We start from the raw sequence: 22,249 nt of genomic DNA, 5'->3' as shown, positions 1-22,249 counted from the left end.
CCGTGAGCGGGGGGCCCGAGGCCGATCGTCGCCCCCGGCCGCCCCGGCCGCCCCGGGCCCCCCCGGCGCCCCGCGCGCGCCCGGCCGCCGGCCCCTGGCGGGGGTCTCGCCCGCGCCGCGCGCCCCCGGCCCCGGCGCGGCCCGCGGCGCCCGGCCGCCCTCGCCCTCGCCCGGCCCCGGCCGCACCCCCGCCCGCGCCCGCGCCCGCCCGCGCCCCCGGCCCCGGCCCCGGCCCCGGGCGGCGGCCCCCGGCCCCGCGTGGCGGCGCGGCGCGGGCGGCAGCATGGTGGAGAAGCGCTGCCCGCTGCAGAGGGACGGCGTGTACCGCTGGTTCTCGGAGCTGCCGTCGCCGCAGCGCGTGGAGTTCCTGTGCGGCCTGCTGGACCTGTGCATCCCGCTCGAGCTGCGCTTCCTCGGCTCGTGCCTGGAGGACCTGGCCCGCAAGGACTACCATTCGCTGCGCGACTCGGAGATCAAGGCCAACAACCCGGCCGACCTGGGCAGCCTCACCAACCTGACGGACGAGGTGGTGCGCAGCAAGCTGCTGGTGTCGCTGGCGCTGCTGGGCTCGGAGCAGCGCGAGGCGGCGGGTGTACTGTACCGCACGCTCACGCACATCGACTCCATCATCCACAACTACGGGCTGCAGCTCAACGAGGGCCGCACGGGCGATGAGTTCCTGCTGCTCTTCACCATGGCCTCCAACCACCCGGCCTTCAGCTTCCACCAGAAGCAGGTGCTGCGCCAGGAGCTCACGCAGATCCAGAGCAGCCTGAGCGGCGGCGGCGGCGGCCCCGGGGGCAAGAGCACGCTGCCCACCTGCCCGGCTTGCCACAAGGTGCGTACCTGCGCCCCAAGCCCCGACCCCAAACCCCCACCGGAACCTGACCTCACGCCTTGCTCCTCAAGCTTCCACATTACCGCAAACGCCTACCAGCGCCCGGAGCTTCCGCCCTAACCGTGTCCTCATCGACCCCCCCCCACCACCCCAGCCTCCCACTCGCACCCCAAGGGTCCGCTCCGCACTTCACTCGTGTCCCACGCCTCTCCACCCGGCACCTCCAACCCCACTCTCACTTCAACTTGCCATCCCCACCTCGCACTCCGAACCCGCACCCCAGGACCCCGCCTGACCCCGCACGCCCTTTGGGGACCCGGGGGAGGGGGCTCCGGGATTGGGAAGAGCGCCCTGACCGAAGGCCGGCCAGGCCTTCGGTCCACGTCTTCCGCTGGAAGCGCGATAAGGCCTTTGTCCCCTTAATCAGGCTCTTGGGCGACAGATAACCGCTACACAGTGTGTCCTCTTGGTTCCTCCAAATCTGGTGTTTATTATCAGAAAAGGAAGCCGCTAGTGAGGTGGGAGGTGGAGATTAGAAGGTGCTGGAAGGGTAGAAGACGTTTGCAGGGTGCCGTGTGGGGCCCGAGGCCTAAGTGCCGGTATCCCCGGAGCGGTGGGGCCAGAGTCGCCCCGAGGAGGTTAGGGTCGGCGCGGGCCGCAGGCCGCCGTGGGCACGTGTCCGTGTGTGCGTGTACGTGAGTACACACGTGAGTGTGTGCATGTATGCGTGTGTATGGAGGGCATATGTGTATTTCTGAATGTGTTCCTGTGTCTGTGTTTATATTGCGTGTAAGAATCAGGCTACCGTAAGAGAAGGAAAAACGGGTTTGGAGCCTTGAACACCGGTGAAACAGTTACTTCTCGGTGACCCGCCTTCCTTTGTAGGAACGGATCCCAGACTGATGGGGAGCCGACTAGGACTAGTTAAAAGATCTGGTGTCTTCAAATTAAACAGGAAGGGCAGAGTGGTCATTCACATAGAAATGTGAACTTTTGTCTAAATGTTTCAAAACTATGTAAACACAAAGTGTTTGGAGCTCAAACTTATTTTTAGCAGCCCCCTGGGACCCTGTGCTAGGATTGTTCTCCAAGCAAAAGGATTTATCTGTGACCATGTGTGGTGTGTGTTTTTGTATTAAAACTGATTTTCTTTGGGAAGTGGAAGATTGCAGTCACACCGATAGTCTAAGTGCTTTCCTATGGCGGCTGAGTGTTCTAAACTAAAACTTTGATTCTCTGATTTGCTGGGGGTGGTTTTCAGCTGTCTTTCACTGGTGAATTGTGGCTTTTAATGACTTCCTTTGAGACGTGGTTGTGGTACCTACATTGGTTTTTAATCTGTCTTATCTCTTTTGAGATGGGCGCTACCTCTGAGGCTGTAGTCTCCTTTTTTAAGTGTGTGTTCAAATCCCACCCTAAAAATGTTCCTGCATTCACGGCAAAGGGAGGGCAGGGTCCTGAGAAAGGTGGCTGTCCCCAGGGAGCTCAGTAGGCTTTGGGGGTTCAGTCTCCCGCGGCCAGTTTCACCAGCCAGCCCTCTGCTCCTGTTCCTAAGCGCTGCCGCTGTCCGCGGCTGTTACTCCATTCGTAGTCAGCTCTTGAAGGGGGTTCTTTAGTGTGTACAGATGCCTCGCCTTATGAAAGCAGAAGATGGTGATGATTTTAACTTTGGGGCAGTGAGCTAACGCTGGAAAAAAAACAGGCAGTGAGCTAAAGCTAGAAAAAAAAATCTTTGATAAGAGAGAGTTTTTGTCAAACCAGAACTACCCCTTGGATAAGGTTTGGGGGCTGATTCCCCTCCCCAATCCCCCCTACCTCCCCCCTCTGCTCGTCTGGCATGGGCTCAGAATTGACCGGCTGTGCGACCTTGACCAGAATCCCCTCTTCCTGGTGTTTTGGAGTAGATGGCCTTGTGGGCTTGTTTGGGGGTTCCATGACGTCCCCTGTGAGGTGCCCAGCAGATACACTGGGAGCTTCCTTTGCTGCCTTGTCGTCTTTGGCTTTCTTTAGAGGAGCACTGTGTTTTTTTTTTTTTTTTTTTTAATGATTTTGGCTGCAACACAGGGCTTGCAGGATCTTATTTCCCCTGCCAGGGATTGAACCCAGACCCCTGGCCATGAGAATGCCCAGTCCTAACCACTGGACTGCCAGGGAATTTTCTAGGAGCGCTAACTTAAGTAAGGCTTGTTGTTAGGGAGTGAAATATTTATGTTTCAGAATGTTGGTGTTTCCTAAGTTGACTTTTGAATATGTAGTTACTTGGAGTTGGCATTGTTCATCTGTGGGGAATTGGAGAGAGCTGCCTGACCCTTGATAATGAAGTTACAGTGAATAACTTTGGGGGCTCTTGCTTCCATCTTTCAGAAACAGTCATGGTGTCTAGTTTCATCTGGACAATCTAAGCTCACTCACATTCATTTAACTTTCTGTTCCTTTGCTGATGTCTAGTGTATGCCTGACATTGATGCAAAACTCAGGTGAAATCTACCACGTAAGCCTTTGTCTTCTTAGTATCTCTTCAGTCTGACATTTAGGGCAGTCCTGAAAAAGCAGCCTGGTTAAATCTCTGTTTACATTTCTTTTTTAAGATGTTGTGTTTTGTTTTGAGCTCTCTGAGTTTGGAGACTTTGTGTCTTTTAGAGATAAAGATGATGGTTGTTTTTTATTCTTTATCCTGTTTAAAGAGAGACTTGCTAGTAATTAAATTTTCTAATGCAGTGGTTATTTCCAGCTGCTTCTCCAAAGTCTCACTGTGTTATTTGAAAATTCTTCTTTCTCCAAGGACTTGTAGAGGAAGTTTAAAAGTGTGAAGGATGTAAACTAGACATTTTAACTTTCAGAAAGGAAGGTGCTCATAGAACCTGGAGGGAGAGCAGGGTGGCTGGCTTCATGGTGCTCATAGCTGACGGCACTATAGGTGTGTATTGCAAACTGGTGATGGCGGCTGGTTTGCACTTGACACTGCCTCTGTCTTTCGTTTTATTTAATTATAAAGTCAGAGTTTTGGAAAGTGTTTACATTTATCCTTTGCTATCTTTTCTCTGTATAAATGATAAGGTGCTGTGGTATGTGCTTATTTTTTTAAATAACAGCTTTATTGAGATTTAATCCCTATATTGTGAAATTCACCCCTTGAAGGTGTGTGATGCAGTGTTTTTTCGTATATTCATAGAGTTGTGCAGTCATCCCTGCTGTCTGATTCCAGAACATTTTCATCACCCCTAAAAGGAATCTGTGCCAGTTTGTATCACTTCCCATCCCCCCTCCCCTAGCCCTGAGAACTGTACTGCGTTCTGTCCGTGGGTTTGCCTGTTGTGGACACTTGATGTCAGCGGGGTTACAGTGTGTGGTCTCTGTGGCTGACTGCCTTCCCTCAGTGCACTGCTCTCAAGGGTCCCTCGGGTTGCATGGGGCCTGTGTCAGCACTTCCCTCCCTGTAGGTTGAGTGCTTTCCATCGTGTGGGTGGATATGCCCCGTTTTGTTTACCCCTCCATCAGTTGGTGGACAGGTGGATGGTTTCCGGTGCTTGTTTCTGAAGGACTCTTTTTCCTTCGTGCCTGGTAGACGCTTGTCTTAATCCCTTACACCTAACACCCACCAGTCATCTCTGGAGTGTCGCCAACATTTGGCCGTCCCGAGGGACCTGACTCTCAAGACGGGAGTCCACCTGGCGGATGGCTGTGTAGCGCGCAGCACTGCCCTGCAGGTCTGGGCTTCCCGAGGAGCTGCGCTGAGAGGTGGCAGAGGCCACTCTGCTCTTGGGGTTGATGGTCAGCTCCAGGGGCACGCTGTGAGCCCCTCCTGCCTTTGTGTCCGGAATCCTTGGGTCAGGAGCTTCACGGACCTACTGCGAGAGGGTGCGGAAACTGTTTTTAAAGTGCTTAGCGCAGGAGGGTGGCGGTTGGTGGTGGTCTTCTGGCCATGTGCCCTGGTCAAGCTCTGGAGCCCTCCGCTGTGGGATGAGCACCAGAGGCTTGGGGTCCACGCAGGTGCGGTGAATACACCTGCTAACAATCCCTCGCCCGAGGCGAGCAAGAGCTGACTTTGTCTCTGATTTTCCAAAAGTTTTTGGAAATCATTGCAGTTCTGAAGGGAGACACCGAGTAATTTGTCATGTGACCTAGAAGTGGCTTCCTCTGGTTTCTCCTTTAATCTTAAACCTGGTCTGCTGGAGCTGGGAGTCGTCTGAAACCACGAGAAGGGACTTTGCTTGGAGCCACTGTGCTTCCTGCTCAGGTTAAAGGAAGCGCTGTGCCTGGAAGGCCACTGCAGCTCTGCGGTCATGCTTGTTCCGGGCAGCCCACGTCCAAGGCCGCCTGTCAAGGCCGCTCCCAGCAAGTCTGACTTCCTTCAGTGCACTGCAGGAGGGGGTGTCCTGAGACAGATTGATTGGATTTTTTTTTTTTGGCCAGCTTTTGTAGGTCCCAAAGACTGTCCTCTTTTTATAGTGAAGTACATGGTATGGGAATTGAGCCATCTTGGTATGCAGTTTTCACTGCTTTCTTGCTGCTGGTGTGTTCATCACAGATGAAAACCCCTCGCCTCTTCTGTAGCTGTCGTCCTGCTGCTTTCCTGCTGTACCATGGCTCAGACTATGTGACACTTGGCCCTCAGGTTAAATTCAGGCCACTTACTTTGACATGAGGTAGTTTACACGTGCGTTGTTCAACTAGACAAACGTTTGTGTTCCTATTTCACATGTGTTCTGGGGTGTAGCTGTGGAAGCTGGAAGTTTCCTGTCCTGTTAGGATGTGATGAGCAATGGGGTGGCATCACTGATGCGAGTTAGAACGTAAGTGTAGATAAACATCAACATTTGCCTTGTTTCTGCAGTTTTTCATTATTTTTATTTAGTCTTTATTTTACCCATTTTCTCCTCAGTCCTGTATACTTTATTTCCCTTCTTTTGGATTGAGGACATTTTGGATGACTGTATTTTCCCAACAAATTCATGTGTGCATTTTACAGCTTCAGAGGAAGTGAGGAGAAGCGACCTGAGCTGGTCCAGCTTCTGTTTGTTGGCGGAATTGGTGACTGTTAACAAATAAAAAAGAAAATTTTTATTACATCTAGGAAAAGCAGTTTCTACTTAAGTATCCTTTTTCCTTGCCTTCGATGGGTTAAATTTTAGAAGAGATCCCTTGAATATCTTTTTTTTTTTTTGAGAAACCCCCACTAAGAATACTACTTCTCTCTAGTTTAAGCAAGAACTGTTGCTGCAGGTTCACTATTATTGAGCCTACAGATTATTGAGGACTTCCTGATTTTTTACGTTTACCCTTGACGTACATGGTTTAGAAATTGGTTTCCGCAGGAGAGTTTCTCCCTGTCTCCATAGCTGTTTTGTATGTGGCCCACTCTGTGTAGTGGCCTCTCTGTTTTACAGCTGCCCTGTAAGACTCAAACGTTATAGAAACACTTCTATCAAAGTCAGAAGCAGTTGTTGAGAAGTGATAAAATATTTGATTAGTTCTGAAGCAGCTTGTTTTGTTTTGGGTCAGGAGGCCTGGAGTCATTTCGAGTGAAGAGAAGACAGACGCAGGACAGACCCTCTTTCCAGTAATTGCCGCCCTGGCGGCTCTCACTGGTGCAGAGTGTCACGTGTAGGAGGCAAGGCTGGCGGCGGGACCGAGGACTTGCCTGTGATGGGTCAGGGCTTGGGGTGGATGTTGTGCAGGTTTGTAGAAAAATCACTAGCCCTCAAAATGTCTTCCCTGTCCCCGTCCTATCCTTAATTGCTCCTTTAAGGGGCAGAGCTTTCCTTTCTGTCCCAGGAAGCCCCTCTGCCTCCGTCCTGGTCACATCTTTCTGTTTCCTCAGGGACACTGTTGGGTCACGTGCTGCACTCTGCCACTTCCTGTCCTCCCCACCTCCCCACACCAACCTTCGACCTTTGCTGTTTTCCCGCTTGACGCATCAGCACTTTGCTGGAGGCAGCAGAACCCTTCCTTGCACGTGAACCCTCGGCCATGCACTGTGGTCTCGTTCCTCTGTGGCCAGGTCTTGCTTTCCAGGGGGCACCCATTTGTAATAGTCTGGTGTGAAGTCTTCCAAGGTTCTAATGCCTATCTAAATATATACTTATGTATTCTTTGAAAACATAGTGTATACATAATTCAGTACAAATGGATCTCTCATCCACGCCGCTCTTCATGAGTGTGACTGAGTGTGCGCGCGCACATGTGCACACACACCCCCAGTGATCGAGGACACAGCAGCCTCCTTGGAATCAGTACTACTGCTCTGGGCCTGACTGTCAGCTATTCCTCAGCCTCCTGTAACCTGGCTTCTGCCCCCAGCCTCTTCAAGGAAAACAGTTTTAATTAAAGAGTACCCAGTAATCTTTTAAATTAAGAATATTTTAATAATGAGAGGTAAAAATAAATTGAAAAGCTACAAAAGAATATTCAGTGAACCATCCCCTTCTCCTCACTCCCCTGTCCCCCATGCACTTGGGGAAGGATACACAGAACATTTCAAGCTTCTGTTCCCTTACCTGAGTGTAGATACTTTTTATTTCACATTTTTAAAACAGGTTTATTTTTACCCAGGAACCCATGCAGTTCTGTTCCCCTCTTTTGTTTCTTGTAGAACCTTCCAGAAAGACTCTGTATTTATAGATAGATGACTGGTGCCTTACCACACGCACGGGTCTGTCCGTCGCTTGTGCCTCTTGGCGTCTTTCTTGATGAACATCATGTCGCCTGCAGAGCTGCTGCCCTGGGTCTCTGTTGATGGGCTTTGTTCCCATCTCACTACTACAGACCACCCTGTCACTTCCCTGTCCTGTGCGTGCCACCTGTGTGTGGCAGACAGCACGTGTGGCCTTTTATGTGTGGTAAGCGTGTCTGCAGAGGAGAAGCCTGGACGTGGGGTTGGCTGTGGCTCACATGGTCTGTGCTCCTGTGATTACTGGCGTGTTGCCGAGTTCATTTGTGGGATCCCCACAGAATGTGAGGAGGTGAGGAATACCGCTCAGTGTGGGGGCGCATGTTCAGGTGATCCATTTTATATATTTCTGTTGAGCTCTCTATATTCTTTGCCCCCTCTCTGTTGGGTTATTGATCTTGTCTTTATTCTTTTTTAGGAGCTCTATAAGTTTCAAGGAAATTGTCCTTTTGTCTCTAATGAAAGTTTCAGGAATTTATTTTCCAGGTTTGGTTTTTTTCCCAAAAGACTCTGCCATGCAGTTTGGGCTTTTCCTTTTAATGTTGCCTTTGTCAGTCTCGCCTGGCTTCGGGGCGTTGTGTCGTAATGAGAAATGCAGTGTGCACTGTGTGTTGTACACATGACTGTACATGTGCATAGATTGTGCTCATGACTGTACATGTGCATAGATTGTGCTCATAAAAACGTAATGCATCGTACACAGCAGCCACTCCCTGTGGTGTGCTTATATGGAACTTGTGTGGTTTCTCATTTTGCATTTAACCAATCCATCTGGAATTTATTTGGTCTAAGGTACAAAGCTAGTTTTATATTTTCCAGATGACAGCCTAGCTGTCCCAGTGCCATTTGTTGAATAACGCACCCTCCCTCTCAGATTTGAAATGTGGCGTATTTCCGGGTATGTTTCAGTTCACTTCTGGACTGTCGTTTGGGTCTCACTGATGTCTCTATCCTGATGACCTGTGATTTGCCAGATTCACCCCTTATCTTTCTCATCTCATTTGTTCCCTGGGCTCTCTGCACTGTAAAATTCTCTGGGGGATGGTGTTTCGTTTTTTAAACAACTGTGGCTGCCGAGACTGCTCAGTTAAAGGGTCTGGGTGGGGCTTGGTTGGGGCTGCCTGGGAGCCCCGCCCACTTTATTCTCTGAGAGCCCTCCCCCACCCCCAGCTTCCTCCCCTTGTTTGTGCCTTGGCTTCTGTTTCTCCTGCTTTCCTCCTCTTTTGATGATGGTATTCCTCCGACTCCTCTCTGCTCTTGTTGCTTGATAATTCCTGACATTTCAGCTGTGGTCTGCCCTCTCTCTTATTCCCCCAACTCTAACCAGCTGCGACTGAGCTGTGGTCGGATGTTCCAGGGAGCTCGGGGTGTCCAGAGGCGAGGTCCTGTCTTCCATCTCTGACCGCTGAGCCGGCTCTGACCCGCCGGCCAGGATCCCGCACCGTTGGCAAGTCTGCCTGCTCTCTCATCTCCACAGTCACTGATCTCCACCGACACGGTGACACGGCAGCTGGGTTGTGTTCTGTCTGTCGGTCTGTCCCTTGCTCCCCCTGTCCCCCACCTCTCCCTGAGGATCTTGGCATGATGGTTACATATACGGGACACTTGTTTGTAAGTGGATTGGGGTAATTTATGAGGGCGTCAGGGCACAGATCACAGTAGTCTTCTGGGAATAAGCACAGCCCTAGCCATGGGCAGCTCGACTTCATCCCGAGTCAGGAAGCAAGCGAGTGACAGCCTCCTTTTAGAATTAACTGTTGTCCTTAAGTCCACAAGAGACAACTTTAGAGCTTTTCTCCCTTGTTTTGTGATTAAATTTATAAACAGAAATTTTGGTGCCATATCTCTTTTTAGAAATAACAGTGACATATTCGGGTGCTGCCCTTAAGTGGGCTCTGGTCTAGGGTCCCCGACCTGGGTCTAGTGTGTGATGGTGCCCCGCTGACTGCAGCCCTCGGGTGTCGCAGCAGTGGCCCGGGAAGCTGCCCGTAGGGCTGGTGCTCTCTGGCCTGAGCTCCTAGCGTGGCGCGCGCCATCCCAGCGTGGCCACCTGCCCTCTGCCTGGCTGTGTGTCTTCAGCTCTGTCTGTACTCAGTTCCTCGTGTTCACGCACCCCCTTTTCCCCTGAGCGCCCCCCAGATGCTCTGCTCTCAGAGTGGGCATCTGGCCCCACTGCTTGGCTCACACAGTCTATGAAGAAGCCTTCTTTGGCTCCTTCTGCCCTAGCCCTTACCATGCTGTGTTGTAATAGGTTTCTTCACATTTTCATTCCCAAACTTTGATTATTGGAGGCAGAGACTGTGTCGTCATCTTTCAGTCCCAGAGGCTAGCGGTCCCTGCCTCCTGGTAGGGGGTCTGTGTCCTGAGCAGTGGAGGGACATGCCGGGGGTTTTTGAAAGGCCACCTGAGTGGCCTCAGTGCTCGTCTTCCTCAGTGCTTTTCTTTCCCGTGGGCCTATTAGTAACAGCCAATGGCTGTTTCTCTTATGTACTGTATAGATGCAGAGTCGAGTGAATTTTAACTTCTGTATCCTGCTTTTTTATTTTTCAAAAGCTGGCGTGCAAAAGCTTCTGTTGGGAGAAACTCTCTGAATTTGATGGTTTGGCTTTATATATACCTTGACAAAACCGAGTCGATGGACAAGTACACTGAGAGCTGGGAACAGAGGGTGTATTCTTCCAGTGCTCTGATGGGCTTGTCACCTGTAAAACTACACACGTGGGTCAGGTTGTCTCAGAGAGGAGTCTGTAGCTCTGAAAGTAAGACTGTTTGATTGTATTCCTTTAATGTTTGCAAAACTGTAAATTGTGGTAAGCCTAGATATTTCAGTGTACTGTAGAATGGCAGGAAACCAAACGACTGTTACCATGCTAGTTGTTAGTTTATATTTCTGTTATACTTTAAACATTGACGTTGAATTCATCATGAGAAAGGAACATTGTAGCATCATTTCTGATTATTTAGGACTTTTACATAAGAACCTCAATAGAATTACTAGAAAGAAATTGTATCCTCAGTTTTCTTACTGATTCACAGTGAATCTAATTAGAACATGTATTATGTAGGAACTACTTCTAGAAATATTATAGTCTAGACTAGAAAAAAAAATAACTGAAAAGGAAAGAGAATTAATTTGTGGGGAAGAAAAACAGCCCCTCCTCCCATCACATTTGGGCATTTTAATAAAAATTAAAAGCTTGGGGATAATGGTAACAACCTATCTGTATGACAGTTAATTAAGTGAATGAGATACTTTGATGTGGGTTGCTGGGGCCATGTGGGGGAGTATGTGGTGAAAATAGCCTACAGTGGATGCCCCATCTGTCCTGGGCTGTGACTCCACTGGACGCAGCACTCCCCGGGCCCCTGCTTCCCCCGGGGAGGACCGAGCTTCTCCTATCACCAGCTTCCTGACCTCTGTTCTGGTGTGCTAACTTTGCAGATGGGAATTTTCTGAAAAGGCTTGTTTGTGTGGGTCTTTTCCTTGACTAGTTACGAAGCTCAGGAGCCATGTGCTGTTAATACTTGTGTTGGGGAGGCTGAGTTACCAATTGCAGTGATTTTTTTTCCTTTCAGAATAGGTGTCAGCTCACAGGGCTCCTACCGAGACACATCCCCAGGGCCTGCTTCACTGGTGCTTCTGAGCCTTTGATATGTCCTCGTCCTCTTTTCCAGCTGGGGGTCTGGCTCACCCCCAGCATCTGTGGGCGCCTGTTCTGCCCGTTGCGGATGCCCCAGTGTTCTGGGCTGATTCTGTGTCGTGGCTCGCGCCCCAGGGCATCGTGCAGCACCCCCGGGAACGCGTGCTGTTCTGTGAGGCTTGTGTCAGGTGCAGCCCGCTTCACTTACTATGACTAAACACTGAGCCAGGTTCTTAAAGAATACCCCAATATTGATGCGTCCTTCTGGCCAGGATGTGCACGATACCGGTGTTGTGCATTCTGTGCCCTTCTCGTTGGAAGGGCTGAGGGTGAAAATAGCCTGTGGCGGATACCCTGTCTGTGTCTTTGGCTGTGATGTTCTGGAAAGAAACTACTGGAATGGATCTTGCATGCCGAGGGGAGCAGCTTCCACCAGGACACCGGTCACGTGACTTACGTTTTTCCTGAAGGGGAGGGCTATCTTCCTGAATGTATTTTGCATTTCAAACAGAGTCGCTTTCAGAGTTTATAGAGATGGGGGTTTGTTCCCACCTGGCTGTGCCTTTTGAACTTGTGCATTTAATAACATTTCTCTGTGACCCCTTGCATCACTGTGTTCTTCACCGCTAACATTGTGCCTTTCTCTTCAAACCTCTGTTTTGAGTACTCCCCAGCCCCACCTTAAATTTCCTGCCTATCAGCTGCTCAGTTCCAGGAGAATACACCTGAGCTGTTAGGTCGTTTAAAACAAAGCTCTGAGTGAGAGTTGGTAGTGCGCTCAGATGAAGCCTGCTCTGCACCTCGGCCACGTCGCCAGCCTGGACCGTGGTGGCTTGCTGCGAGGTGACAGGCTCCAGGCGCTCCCCCACTGCCCTCCCTTCCTGCCAGGCTCTGGTTTAATCGTAGGCTGTGGGGTGGCCTGGAGCCGAAGTTGTGAGCTTTTTGGGGCACACGGTGGGGCTGGGTGCGCCGTGGGCCTGTACCTCCCAGGGCTGCTTGTGAAGAACTTGGCTCCAGAGTTGCTTTGCTAGAACTCGTCTAGTTACGTACTTGGTACCTCGTGCTGAGATTTTTGAGCGGTAATCATTTTTTTTCTCCCATCTTTTCTCTCTTTTTAATGAGCAGAGCTCTAGGGTAAGGAATATTAAAAGGAATGTTTTTATGTGGAAAACGGTTTTTGGTTAGCTCTGGCTTTCACTTGTCCTAAGTCAGCAAATAGCTTTCACTATTAAACTATCTATTTTCTTGTTCTGGTTTTTTAGAGACACGTAATCACTGCTTTAGTAAAATGCTTACAAATCACTTTTCGTTCTGATTTTATGTGGTTTTTTCCCATTGACTTACAAGTATCAACATTCAGCACGTTGTTCTTCCCACTATAGAGGCGGCACTTGGAGAACAAGTTGGAAATCAGGGACTCTGTCTGTAGACGCTGGAGTTGCGGGTCTGTTCCTGCTCCTGGAAGCCCCTCCTGCAGGTGTTTGCTTGGCTGGCTCCTCTCCCGCCAGGCTGCAGCTCCACCGGCCTGCCCGCAGTGGCGGGGTTTCCTGTTGGGGCTTCTCAGCACCTCTGACAGCTCCGTGACAGCGCCAGCCGGCCAGGAGACACGGCAGCCGCTGAGATGAGCAGCTGCCGTGTTTTAGAAGTTCTGTTTGACCTTTTCATGTTGTTTGCATCTTGTAGAAAGGTGCTCTCATTTACATTTGGTATCTTTAGCTTTTTTCCTAATCCTGATAGTGATTATTCCTTTCTAAAACATTAGAAAACAAAAAATATATTTTAATCACTCAGATAAAAAGTAGTATTAAAATTATGGCATATTTTCTTCTTTTTCCAATGCCTATAATGTATGTGTCTATACAATTTATATGTTACACATTCACATATCTAAATGTGAGTGTTCCCCGTGCCTTTCATTTTCCGAAGTTGTTTTTTAAAGGCTGCATAATATTTAATCGTATGGATGTACATTTATGTATTTAGATATTAATCTTGATGGATTTTTTTTCCCCCTTTTTGGCTGCACTGCATGGCTTGTGGGATCTCAGTTCCCTGACCAGAGATCAAACCTGTGCCCTCAGTGGTGAAAGCTTGGAGTCCCAACCACTACACCACCAGGGACTTGCCTGTTTTTCTTCTTTTGAACCTTAGATGAACCTTTTTGCACACAAACCCTTGTATCGCTGGTTATCCTCTTAGGACAGATTCCTCCTAGCGCATGAGTGGGCCCAGGGGTCTAGAGGCAGTGAAGTTTGTTAGAGACACGGCTGCGGCGATTTGCACTTGCTGGCTGGGGGCGAGGTTGCTCCCCTGTGACATCACGAGCACCAACTCATGGGGCCTTTGCCTGTGGTCCAGATAATCAGGTCACCGTCCGTGCTGTTGCAGGGTGGCGCTCGCTCTTCATAGAAGAGCTGCCTGTGGGTGGAGTGTCTATTTAGAGGAGAAGGCAGCCCCCAGGTTCCCAAGACCGGGGATGCAGGACCCGGAGTCCTGCCTGGACTGTGTACCTGGGCGAGGTCAGCGACGCAGCTTCGCATGCTCCGCTCGGGGCGCGGTCGAGCAGCCGCCGGGGGAGCCTCTCTGTGGGGCCCCGTGGGTGTGCGTCCCCTCAGGTGTCCCCGCCGTGTCGCGTGTCCGCACGTGAGCCTGTGCAGTTGCCTTCCTGGCTGGCCTGCATGTGCCCTGGTTGTCGCAGCAACTGCTTTCCTGAGTCCTGACTGTCTTTCCAGCACGCCACTTCAAGTGCTTTCCATTTAATTCTCACAAAAACCCTGCGAGGTGGGTGCAGTGGAGGAAGCTGAGCGTGTGCCGGAAAGAGGTCTTGGCCTTGGTGGCTTGGTCGGCGGGGCCACGGCTGCAGAGCCCGAGCTGTGTATGAGGCAGGGTCGAGGGGGCCCTGGCTGAGGGTGCAGCCAGGACAGAGGCCTCCAGTGTATCCTGACCGTCTTCCTGCCCTGGAGGCCCAGTGGATGGAGCAGAGGGCCGTGGGAGATGTCAGGAGCCAGACCCCGTGGGTCGTAGGAGGGGTGGCTGGGAAGGTGGAAAAGGAGCTGACTGGCCCAGAGGGTGTCAGTCGGCGGGCACTGGCAGGAAGCGGGACTGTGAGCCTAATGGAAAACATCCGTCAGGGCTGTGCTGGGCTGGCGGCTGGACCGCGTCTTCCCAGAGCCTCCCGGCAGCAGCAGAAGAGACCCCGGCACCAAGCAGGGCTCCGTTCTGAGCCCGTCAGGCTGCTGACGGCTCTGCTTGTGAGCGTGAGTCAGACAGCGCTTGGTTGAACAGTGTGGGTCACATGGGGCAAATTAGCTTCACCAAAAATAACCCCAAAAACAGCAATTCTGGGAAGCACAAGTGAAGACAGCTTTCAATGTAAACAAAGGACCAGAGAGAAGATAGAGGCTGGGTTGAAAGAAGTGAACGTTTGGAAAACTAGGAAGACATGCTTTAAAAGTGCCAAGGAAAACAAATGTGTTTTTTTCTTGTTTCTGTTTTCGTTTTCTTTCCTGTATTTCTGTAGGATGCAGTGCATCCCTCCTGCTGGGTAACTCCAGAGTTCCATGTGCTGGCAGGGCTGAGAACCAGAGTCATTTCTGTGCCACTGCCCCCGCCTGGATGAGTTCTCTGCTTCAGTGTTCACCAGAGGGGCTGAGGGCACTGCGGTCCATTTTTGCAGCCCCTCCCCAAAGGCTGTTAGTCTGGAGCGTGGCGTCCGTTTCGGCCGGTTGGGCTGTTGCAGGCTGGGCAGGGGTGTGTGTGTGTGTCTGCTCCACACAGAGAGGTTCCTCACGGGCCAGCAGGGCCTGCGCTTCCGTTAGCTGTTGCTGAGACCCTCAGTCTCCCTCACCTTAGGACCAGGACTGAGAATTACCCACCACGGCAGCTGAGAGAACGTGGGGGTTCCTGGGGGTCAGGCCAGATGTGGGAAGTCGGCTGCCATTGTGTTTAGGGTATTGGAAATGTCAGCCTCCCAAAATACTGTTTGTTATTTAAAATCTTGCTCTTTGAGTAACTTTGTTGTGGCTCAGTTGCTAAGTCATGTCTGACTCTTTGCAACCCCATGGACTGCAGCACACCAGACTCCACTATCCCTTGGAGTTTGCTCAAATTCATATCCATTGTATTATACTTGTCAGTGCTTTTACCTTATTTAATAAAGAAGTTCACTTCTGGAATATTCTGATCATTGGATGATAAAAGAAAACTTTGCTCCACCTAAAGGAAATAATGCAAATTAAACTACAAATACAAGTAATTGGAAAATATAACTGTCTTTCAGCGTTTCTGTAAATGTTACCAAATGAATGGACTTTTTTGGCAGAGTGCTGGAGGGGGAGGGTTTTCTTCCTTGAGTTCCGTAAACTTGCAGGTTAGCCAGACCTGCAGACTTACTGAACTTGTGTGGGTCCTCGAATGTGGGGAGGGGACACCTGCACAGCTGGGACCTTCCTGGGCCGGAGACTGGCCGCTGGGAGCAGGCGAGGTCATGCCTGCCGCGGCCTCCCTGAGCTCTGTCTGTGGGGGGCTGGGTGTCCCGTCTCCCGAGGTGGCTGGTGCGTTCTGCCCTCCCCCACCTGCCCCAGGCCCGCCACCTCTGCCGGGTGCCCCAGCCAGGCCTGCACAGAGCAGGGTCTGTGCCGCCGCCTACCCGATAGCCAGGTAACGAGGTGAACTGAGGACAGGGGCAGCCAGAGAGCTTCCTGTGTGCATCTCGCGTCCGCTTCGGGTCAGGGTTGGGACCAGAAGTCATGCCCCTTTTCCCCAAACCTTCTCTTTGGCTGTGTGTGTAGCACTGTGTTTCTCCATCTTTTAAAACTTGCTGCTTTCGGTAAACTTTAAAATCGTAACTTTTCTGTGTTGTCCTTATAAATTGTGAGTAGGAAGATACTAAAGCATTGGTCATTTTTATTCCTCTAAATCCTAAAAGTAATAAATACATTTGGCTATAAAAATTTTCAAATACTGGTCGTCATTAGGGGAAAAAAGTAAAGGTGCTGCCCCTCCCTCACCCGCTCCCAAGGACCCCCCTCCCCATCCTTCCTCGCCCCTCCTCTCCCCTCCTCTCCCCTCTCCTCCTCAGCTCACTGTAGAGTCCGAAGTGGACTTGGGGCTGGGGGGGGGGGTGGTCCTGGCTGTCTGTAAACCTGACGAGGGAGCCGGGGATGGAGCAGCCCTCCTGGCTCCTGTCGGGAACTTGGTGTAGGCTGAACCCCCAAGGCCAGCATAAAGTGGGGGGCTGCGGGCAGTGGTCCTTTTCTTCCTGGGTCTCTGTCAGTAGCTGTTCAAGGTGTTTTCAGTGTTCCACTGTTAGAGTGAGCGTGTCCCCCCGACACACACTCATCGTTCTCACTTGTGAGTACTTTGTATGACAAACAACCAGAGATGGGATTGTAACGTATTTCTAGAATATCTTTTTTAAAAATGCACCTCCAAATAGATCCAGGTCTATCCTGTTCTCTCCTGTTTTTATTAGAGCGTTTTATTAGTTTTTTCAAGATTTATAGGACAGTGTTAACAGTGAAACTGTGATTTGAGGAACTGAAAAATCAGGTTATGCCTCAGATAGGATTTGTGACGGCTTAGTTAACAGCTTCTACCCAGCGAACTGCTGGCCCAAGTCATGAGTCCGCATGTCTGCTCAACCGGGATGGCTTTACATTTCACTGGTGAGTGGTGAATTGCTCAAGGTTTTGTCTTCCGCCTGAAGTGCTCACACTAGCGATGACTGTTTTACAGAAATATTGGAAGCTACAGTAAACATCAGTGACTTTCAAATAAAAATGAAAATCCTTACACATGAACTAAATTTAGGAAGAAAATAAGATGATGGCGACTTTGTCCCCACAGGTCACGCCCAGGCCAGAGCCCCCCGTCAGCAGTGTGAGCAACAGCTTGGAGAACGCCCTGCACACATCCACACATTCCACTGAGGGGTCGCTGCCCAAGAGGCCTGGAGGGAAACTGTCCAGAGGTGAGCCGGGGCTGCGGGGAGGATGGGGTGTGGGGAGGAGCTGAGGGTCGTGGCGTTTGGCTGGATGCTTCCAGGTGCTTTGAAAACGCCAGTCTTAGATGTATAACTTTTTCTGAATTCTGCAAGTTCTGCACGGATGTGTCTGGACTGTGGAAGTCTCGCGTCTTGATGTTTATCAAGGGGAAGTCAGTGGCCGTTGTCGTGCTGCGCCCCGCGCGGGGGATCCTGCCTTAGAGCAGCGCTTTGTGCAGTGACGCGCTGTTGTCTCCGCACTGACGCGGTCGCCGCCAGCCCCCCGTGGGGCCCATGGGACTGAGGGCCTGAACTTGTAGTCTTATTTCATGACGTTGCAGTTGCGCTGGCTCAGCGTGGACAAGGCAGCTCTCCCTCCCACAGGGGGAGACTGGTCTCCCTGGTTCTCAGCCGTCTGGCTTCGTGCGGCCACAGTGGACTGTCATGCTGGTGGCCCCCTGGCCAGTGGTGTGGGCCCTTGGGGGGCTCACAGGGACAGGATGGGGCGCAGCCCGCGGGGCCCCCAGCTGCTCTCGCCTTCCGGTTTGGAGCTGGGAGAATGCCGGCGGTGCCGAGTCCTCACACCTGTGGCTGCGGGCCTGGACGGCTGCCCTCAGTATGCATTTCTCCTGTCGGCACAGTTATCAAGATCCTTCATTCCTGTGTTTTAATGTAAGTGCTGGTTGAACAGCAGTGTCTGTCTCTTGCCGGCATGCCTGGTGCAGAAAGGCAGGACTGTGGTAGGACCGGACCTGACTGCTCTCAGACATCATGACCCTTAGAAGATGCAGTGAGCCAGACCTTGCTGATTATCCGCAGTGGTCTCCATTCAGTGGTCACAGGTAACCGTAGTTCCTCTACCGTGAAACTGGCCTAGCAGGTAACTGGCCTTTGGTTTATTGGTCGTGCTTTCCCCAGTACCGTTACTGCTCTCGGAAAGTCTGAAGCCACTGTCAGCGTTACTAGTTTTCTTTTCTGTACCCCACTTCAGTTTTGGATTGTCTGTGCTTTTTAAAAGTCTTCAGAGACACAGTTCAACTTACAAAGAGGTCAGACTTTTGTGTTTCTTCAGATTACAGCTCAGGGGACAGCGGTAAGGACGGTCTGAAGCACTGACTAGTCTTAGAACGTGGTCCTAGCTTGTTACATACTTTAACCCACCCGATCTTCCTAAGACCCTGTGGGACTCAGGTATAACAACCTGGTTCATTGTAACCGCAGTCCCCATTTCAGACAGGAGAACTGAGTTGTGATTAAGCAGCGTTCCTAAGATAAGCTGGGATTCCAACCCTGAGATCCCAACACTTGGTTAAACAGAAGAGACTAGGAAAGGAAAGCCTTGCATGCATTAGGCGAAAGCTGTACCTTTTCTCTCTACTGTTGACTGAAGGTTTCAGGTTCAGCTTTCCTCTGGAAGCCGCCTGGCAGCCCACAGGAGCCCGCCGGTGATGCCGCAGCCCCACGGAGCAAGCTGGCACTCTTTCTGTTCAGGGATTAAATAACGGTGCCCAAGGTCATGCAGCTGGAGTGTCACAGTTTACACAGCTAGAGGCTGCGGAGCCCCTGGTCTCCCCCTGCCCTGAAGCATGGGTCCTGGGCCAGCCCGCCTGCCCTGGCCTCCTGTCCCCCATCTCCGCCACCGTTTTAATTTCCTCCCAACACAGGTGCTGTCAGCCCTGGGCCTGGACTGCGTGTGGCTCTGCTCAGCGGGCCCTTCCCTTCCCTTTTAAAGTCTTGCCGCACAGTGCTGCTGTGGACTTGAGTCCGCCGGTCATGGCCGCTGCGGGGCCTCGTGCGTACGGAGGCTGAACAAATGCTGGCCTTACAACAAGCGTGAACAAGTGGGTTTCTCGGGGCCTTAAGTTCAAGCGCTGTATTGCTAACCATCCAAGTGGAATATGCACTCATTTCCTAATTTTCTACTTTAGATGTATCTTTTATCAGCTTTATGTTTTTTGGATCATGTTCAACTTTTGTTTATATCTTTCTGGAGAACTAGCAAATCAAATAATGCAGGGGAGCTAGATGATAAAATCAAAGAAAAGTAAATTTATAGAGTTTTTAAATTCATATAACGTGACCTAAAAAGATGTAGAAAAGAGGATCAGTTTAATCAGCATAGTAGTGAATGCTTAAATTTTAACAACAGTTAAAAGAAGCAGTGTTTTAAAAAATTATTTCCATTAACGCAGACAGCTAAATGCTAGATGAAAGTGAGAAAGTAAATTGATATTTAGGAACATTATTTAGCTCAGACTCTTAAGAATACAGCTTTTAAATTCTTAGATGAAAATTAGATTTCAGTAATAAAACTGTAAAGCTGGAGGCATCTTAAATATTATTCTGGTTCAGTTTCTTTAATTATGAGGACACTGAGTTCTGTTGTATGGAGCTTGAGAGAAGGTGTTGTGCTAGAAAATGATTATTTTTCATATTTTCTCTCACTCATCAATAAAACCCTTTTTACTATGCTTTCTTTTAGCTTTGGTTTAGTTTTGGGTTTGGCATAAAATTGGTTTCTTGTTATTGAGTGTACCAAATTAAGCTATTTAACAAAGATACATTGAAATCAAGTAAAACACATAATTAGCAGGAAACTGACGACAACTAGGTTTTTTCCAGAAGTCTTTAGGGTAGAAAGGGAAGTGTTTCAGAGGAGAGCCTCCTTCTCGGGGCATGTTAAAGCCATTATCTCAGGGTGTCCTGTTCTCTCGTGCGACGTGGCCATCAGCTCTGGGAGGTCACGTGACAGCGCTTGGCAGTGAAGGCGGCCCTTAGGCTGTGGGTCTCCCAGGCAGTCCCAGGCTGGGGTCGGGAGTGTGTTCCTGGGCCCGGCGGTGTGGCCGCTGGAGGGGGTGTGAGCCCGCCGGACCCCGCTTGGGCCTTCCAGGGCACCTGCCTGCACTCTTACCGCGGTGCATTTTATGGTCTTATCCACACAGCTCGGCCTCCCTCCTTTGTTAATGACAGCAGTGCTCCGGTTATTTAATTAGGCATGGATCCAATTATAAAAATGGGAGTTGAGTGCAATTACACGTCTTGCTGAAGGCCATGTGCTCTGACTCGTAAGATTTGAGGAGAACCGCTGATGTACAACTTTAATAAGAAAAGAAGAAAATTTGAGCCCAGGAAATGCTGAAAGGAAGCAGCACACTGTCATGTGCTGTTTCTCCACGTGGGAGCAGGCTGGTGGCCTCAAGCTGGAGTCCCGCTGCATGCCCCGCCCGAACCCCTTCACGGTCTGGGCCCCGGGGAGGCACGCTCGTCCTGGGTGCTCTTCCCGCCCAGCCTTGGGTCTTGGGGGTCTTCCCAGTCAGCGCTAATCCTGTCTTGGGCTGTGTTCTCTTCCTCAGGTGATGGTTTGATATCCAGCCCCTTAAACTGACAAGTTTTTTGCTTATACGTTTCAGAAAGGAGTAGGGCTTCACGTGTGACATGACCCAGTCTGCAGGCTCACAAGGGTGGCAGGAGGGAAGGGGGCCCTTGTCTACCAGTGGGCTTTCAGTGGGCCGTCAGCAAACGTGTGTGCACACAGGTAAACACTCTAAAACCACGGAGCCACACTGCAGAGATGTGACAGGAAAACTAGCCATAACTCCACCATCAGACGCAGTTAACCCTGTCAGGTCTGATCACTTGCTTTCAGTTTCTCCTTACATTTTAAGCTACAGTCATGTCATACATGCAGTTTATAATGTTTCAGGTAAGAGGATAAGCACTTGTTCATGTTGGTATTGTCATAGACATGGTCTTTAGTAGCTCCGGAGCTGGGAGTGTCTTATAGACATGGTCTTTAGTAGCTCCGGAGCTGGGAGTGTCTTATAGACATGGTCTTTAGTAGCCCCGGAGCTGGGAATGTCTTACACATCTTTGAAGCCCGGCTGAACACCCCCCAGCCCGGCCCTCGTGTTGGCCACCGTCACCGCTCTCGCCTGCTGCAGAGACTCCACCTGACCCCACCACTGCCCCCACCGGGTGTCCTCCCACCCTCAGGGCCCCGTGTGGCCACAGGTGTCGCTTCCAGGGTGGGCGGCACCAGGAGAAGACAGCAGGTCTTGTCCGTGTGTTTGGTCCAGAGGCGTCCTGGTGGCACCGGGGCTGGTGATGCAGAACAGAGTGCAGCGTCTGGTGGGCTAGGGGCTCCAAAGGGGTCTCGCTAACATCTCAGACCTCTGCTCCGAAATGCCTCTTTGATCTGAAAACAGCTGAGTAACATTCATCTGCTTTTCACATTTTCCTGTCCAGATATGAGTCACTTCCCGCCTTCAGTCGGCTAGGGTTTTCCTTTCTGCCTTTTTTCATAAACCCTAATGTTCAGCCCTGGAACTTGTAGGTACTGTGGCCCAGGAAAACGCCAGACAGGTTTCCCTGTGCTCGTTGACTTTGTATATTCTATTGTCTAAAGAAGTGGAGGGTCTGGATTAGAGTGAGGTCACTGTGGGTAAGTTTTTAAAAATAGTGACTGGGAGAGTGTAAGAGCTGTTTATTTGCTGACAGTCTGCCTGGGGAAGTCAGACAGGAACAGTGGGCAGTTTCACTGAGCGAGGCCGGGCAGCGCATAACTGCTAAACGTAGTGTTTTCTTTGTTTTGCCAGAAAGGAAACAAGCGTTCTTGTTTTTTTTAAAGAGTAATTCCTTCCTGTGAGATGCTATTTTAAGTTTAAAATACTCTGAACCAAACGGGTTCTAGTGTCTCCCACGATCCCTATCAACCCTGATACAACTTTATAAATTTATAGAGGCTCAAAAATTCAGGCAGCGGTTTGTGAAGGCAAGGACTCTGGTCAGTGCCGGCCGCCTTGTGCCCAGCCATGGAGTACGGCCCAGCACACAGTAGGCGCTTCATAAGATGAGGTGGTGAATGAACAAGTTGTTGGATCGGCATGTTGTTTTCTGTAAAGATCCAGATGGTTGGTGTTTCTGGATTGGGGAGGAGATGTGAGGAGTCTGGCACCACTGCTGGGCTTTGCTGCCGGCGGGTGGAGAGCGCCTTTGGCGATGCGTCAGCCCACAGTGTGGCTCTGCACCCTGGAGACTGTCACACCAATGGCCGAGGGCCGCCTGCGGCCCACCCGCCCCTGACTTTATGGCGCCACCCAGTAGAACTCCCTGTGATG

The 22,249-nt window shown here is 50.8% G+C and overlaps 1 protein-coding gene across 1 annotated transcript in view; it reads left to right on the top strand.

The window, feature by feature from the left end:
• The first annotated feature begins 222 nt into the window (after positions 1 to 222).
• The window catches only part of ZCCHC14 (zinc finger CCHC-type containing 14), a 45,904-nt gene continuing 23,877 nt past the window's right edge, over positions 223 to 22,249 (top strand). Inside the window, exons 1-2 of the mRNA XM_069552609.1 lie at positions 223 to 838; positions 16,997 to 17,120. Of these exons, the coding sequence (XP_069408710.1) occupies positions 284 to 838; positions 16,997 to 17,120 (679 nt within the window). The 5' untranslated portion in view covers positions 223 to 283. The remainder of the gene's footprint in view (positions 839 to 16,996; positions 17,121 to 22,249) is intronic.

This window comes from Ovis canadensis, chromosome 14 (assembly GCF_042477335.2).
Source record: "Ovis canadensis isolate MfBH-ARS-UI-01 breed Bighorn chromosome 14, ARS-UI_OviCan_v2, whole genome shotgun sequence".
Classification (NCBI taxonomy): Eukaryota; Metazoa; Chordata; class Mammalia; order Artiodactyla; family Bovidae; genus Ovis; species Ovis canadensis.
This window is presented reverse-complemented; position numbering and strand designations above follow the sequence as displayed.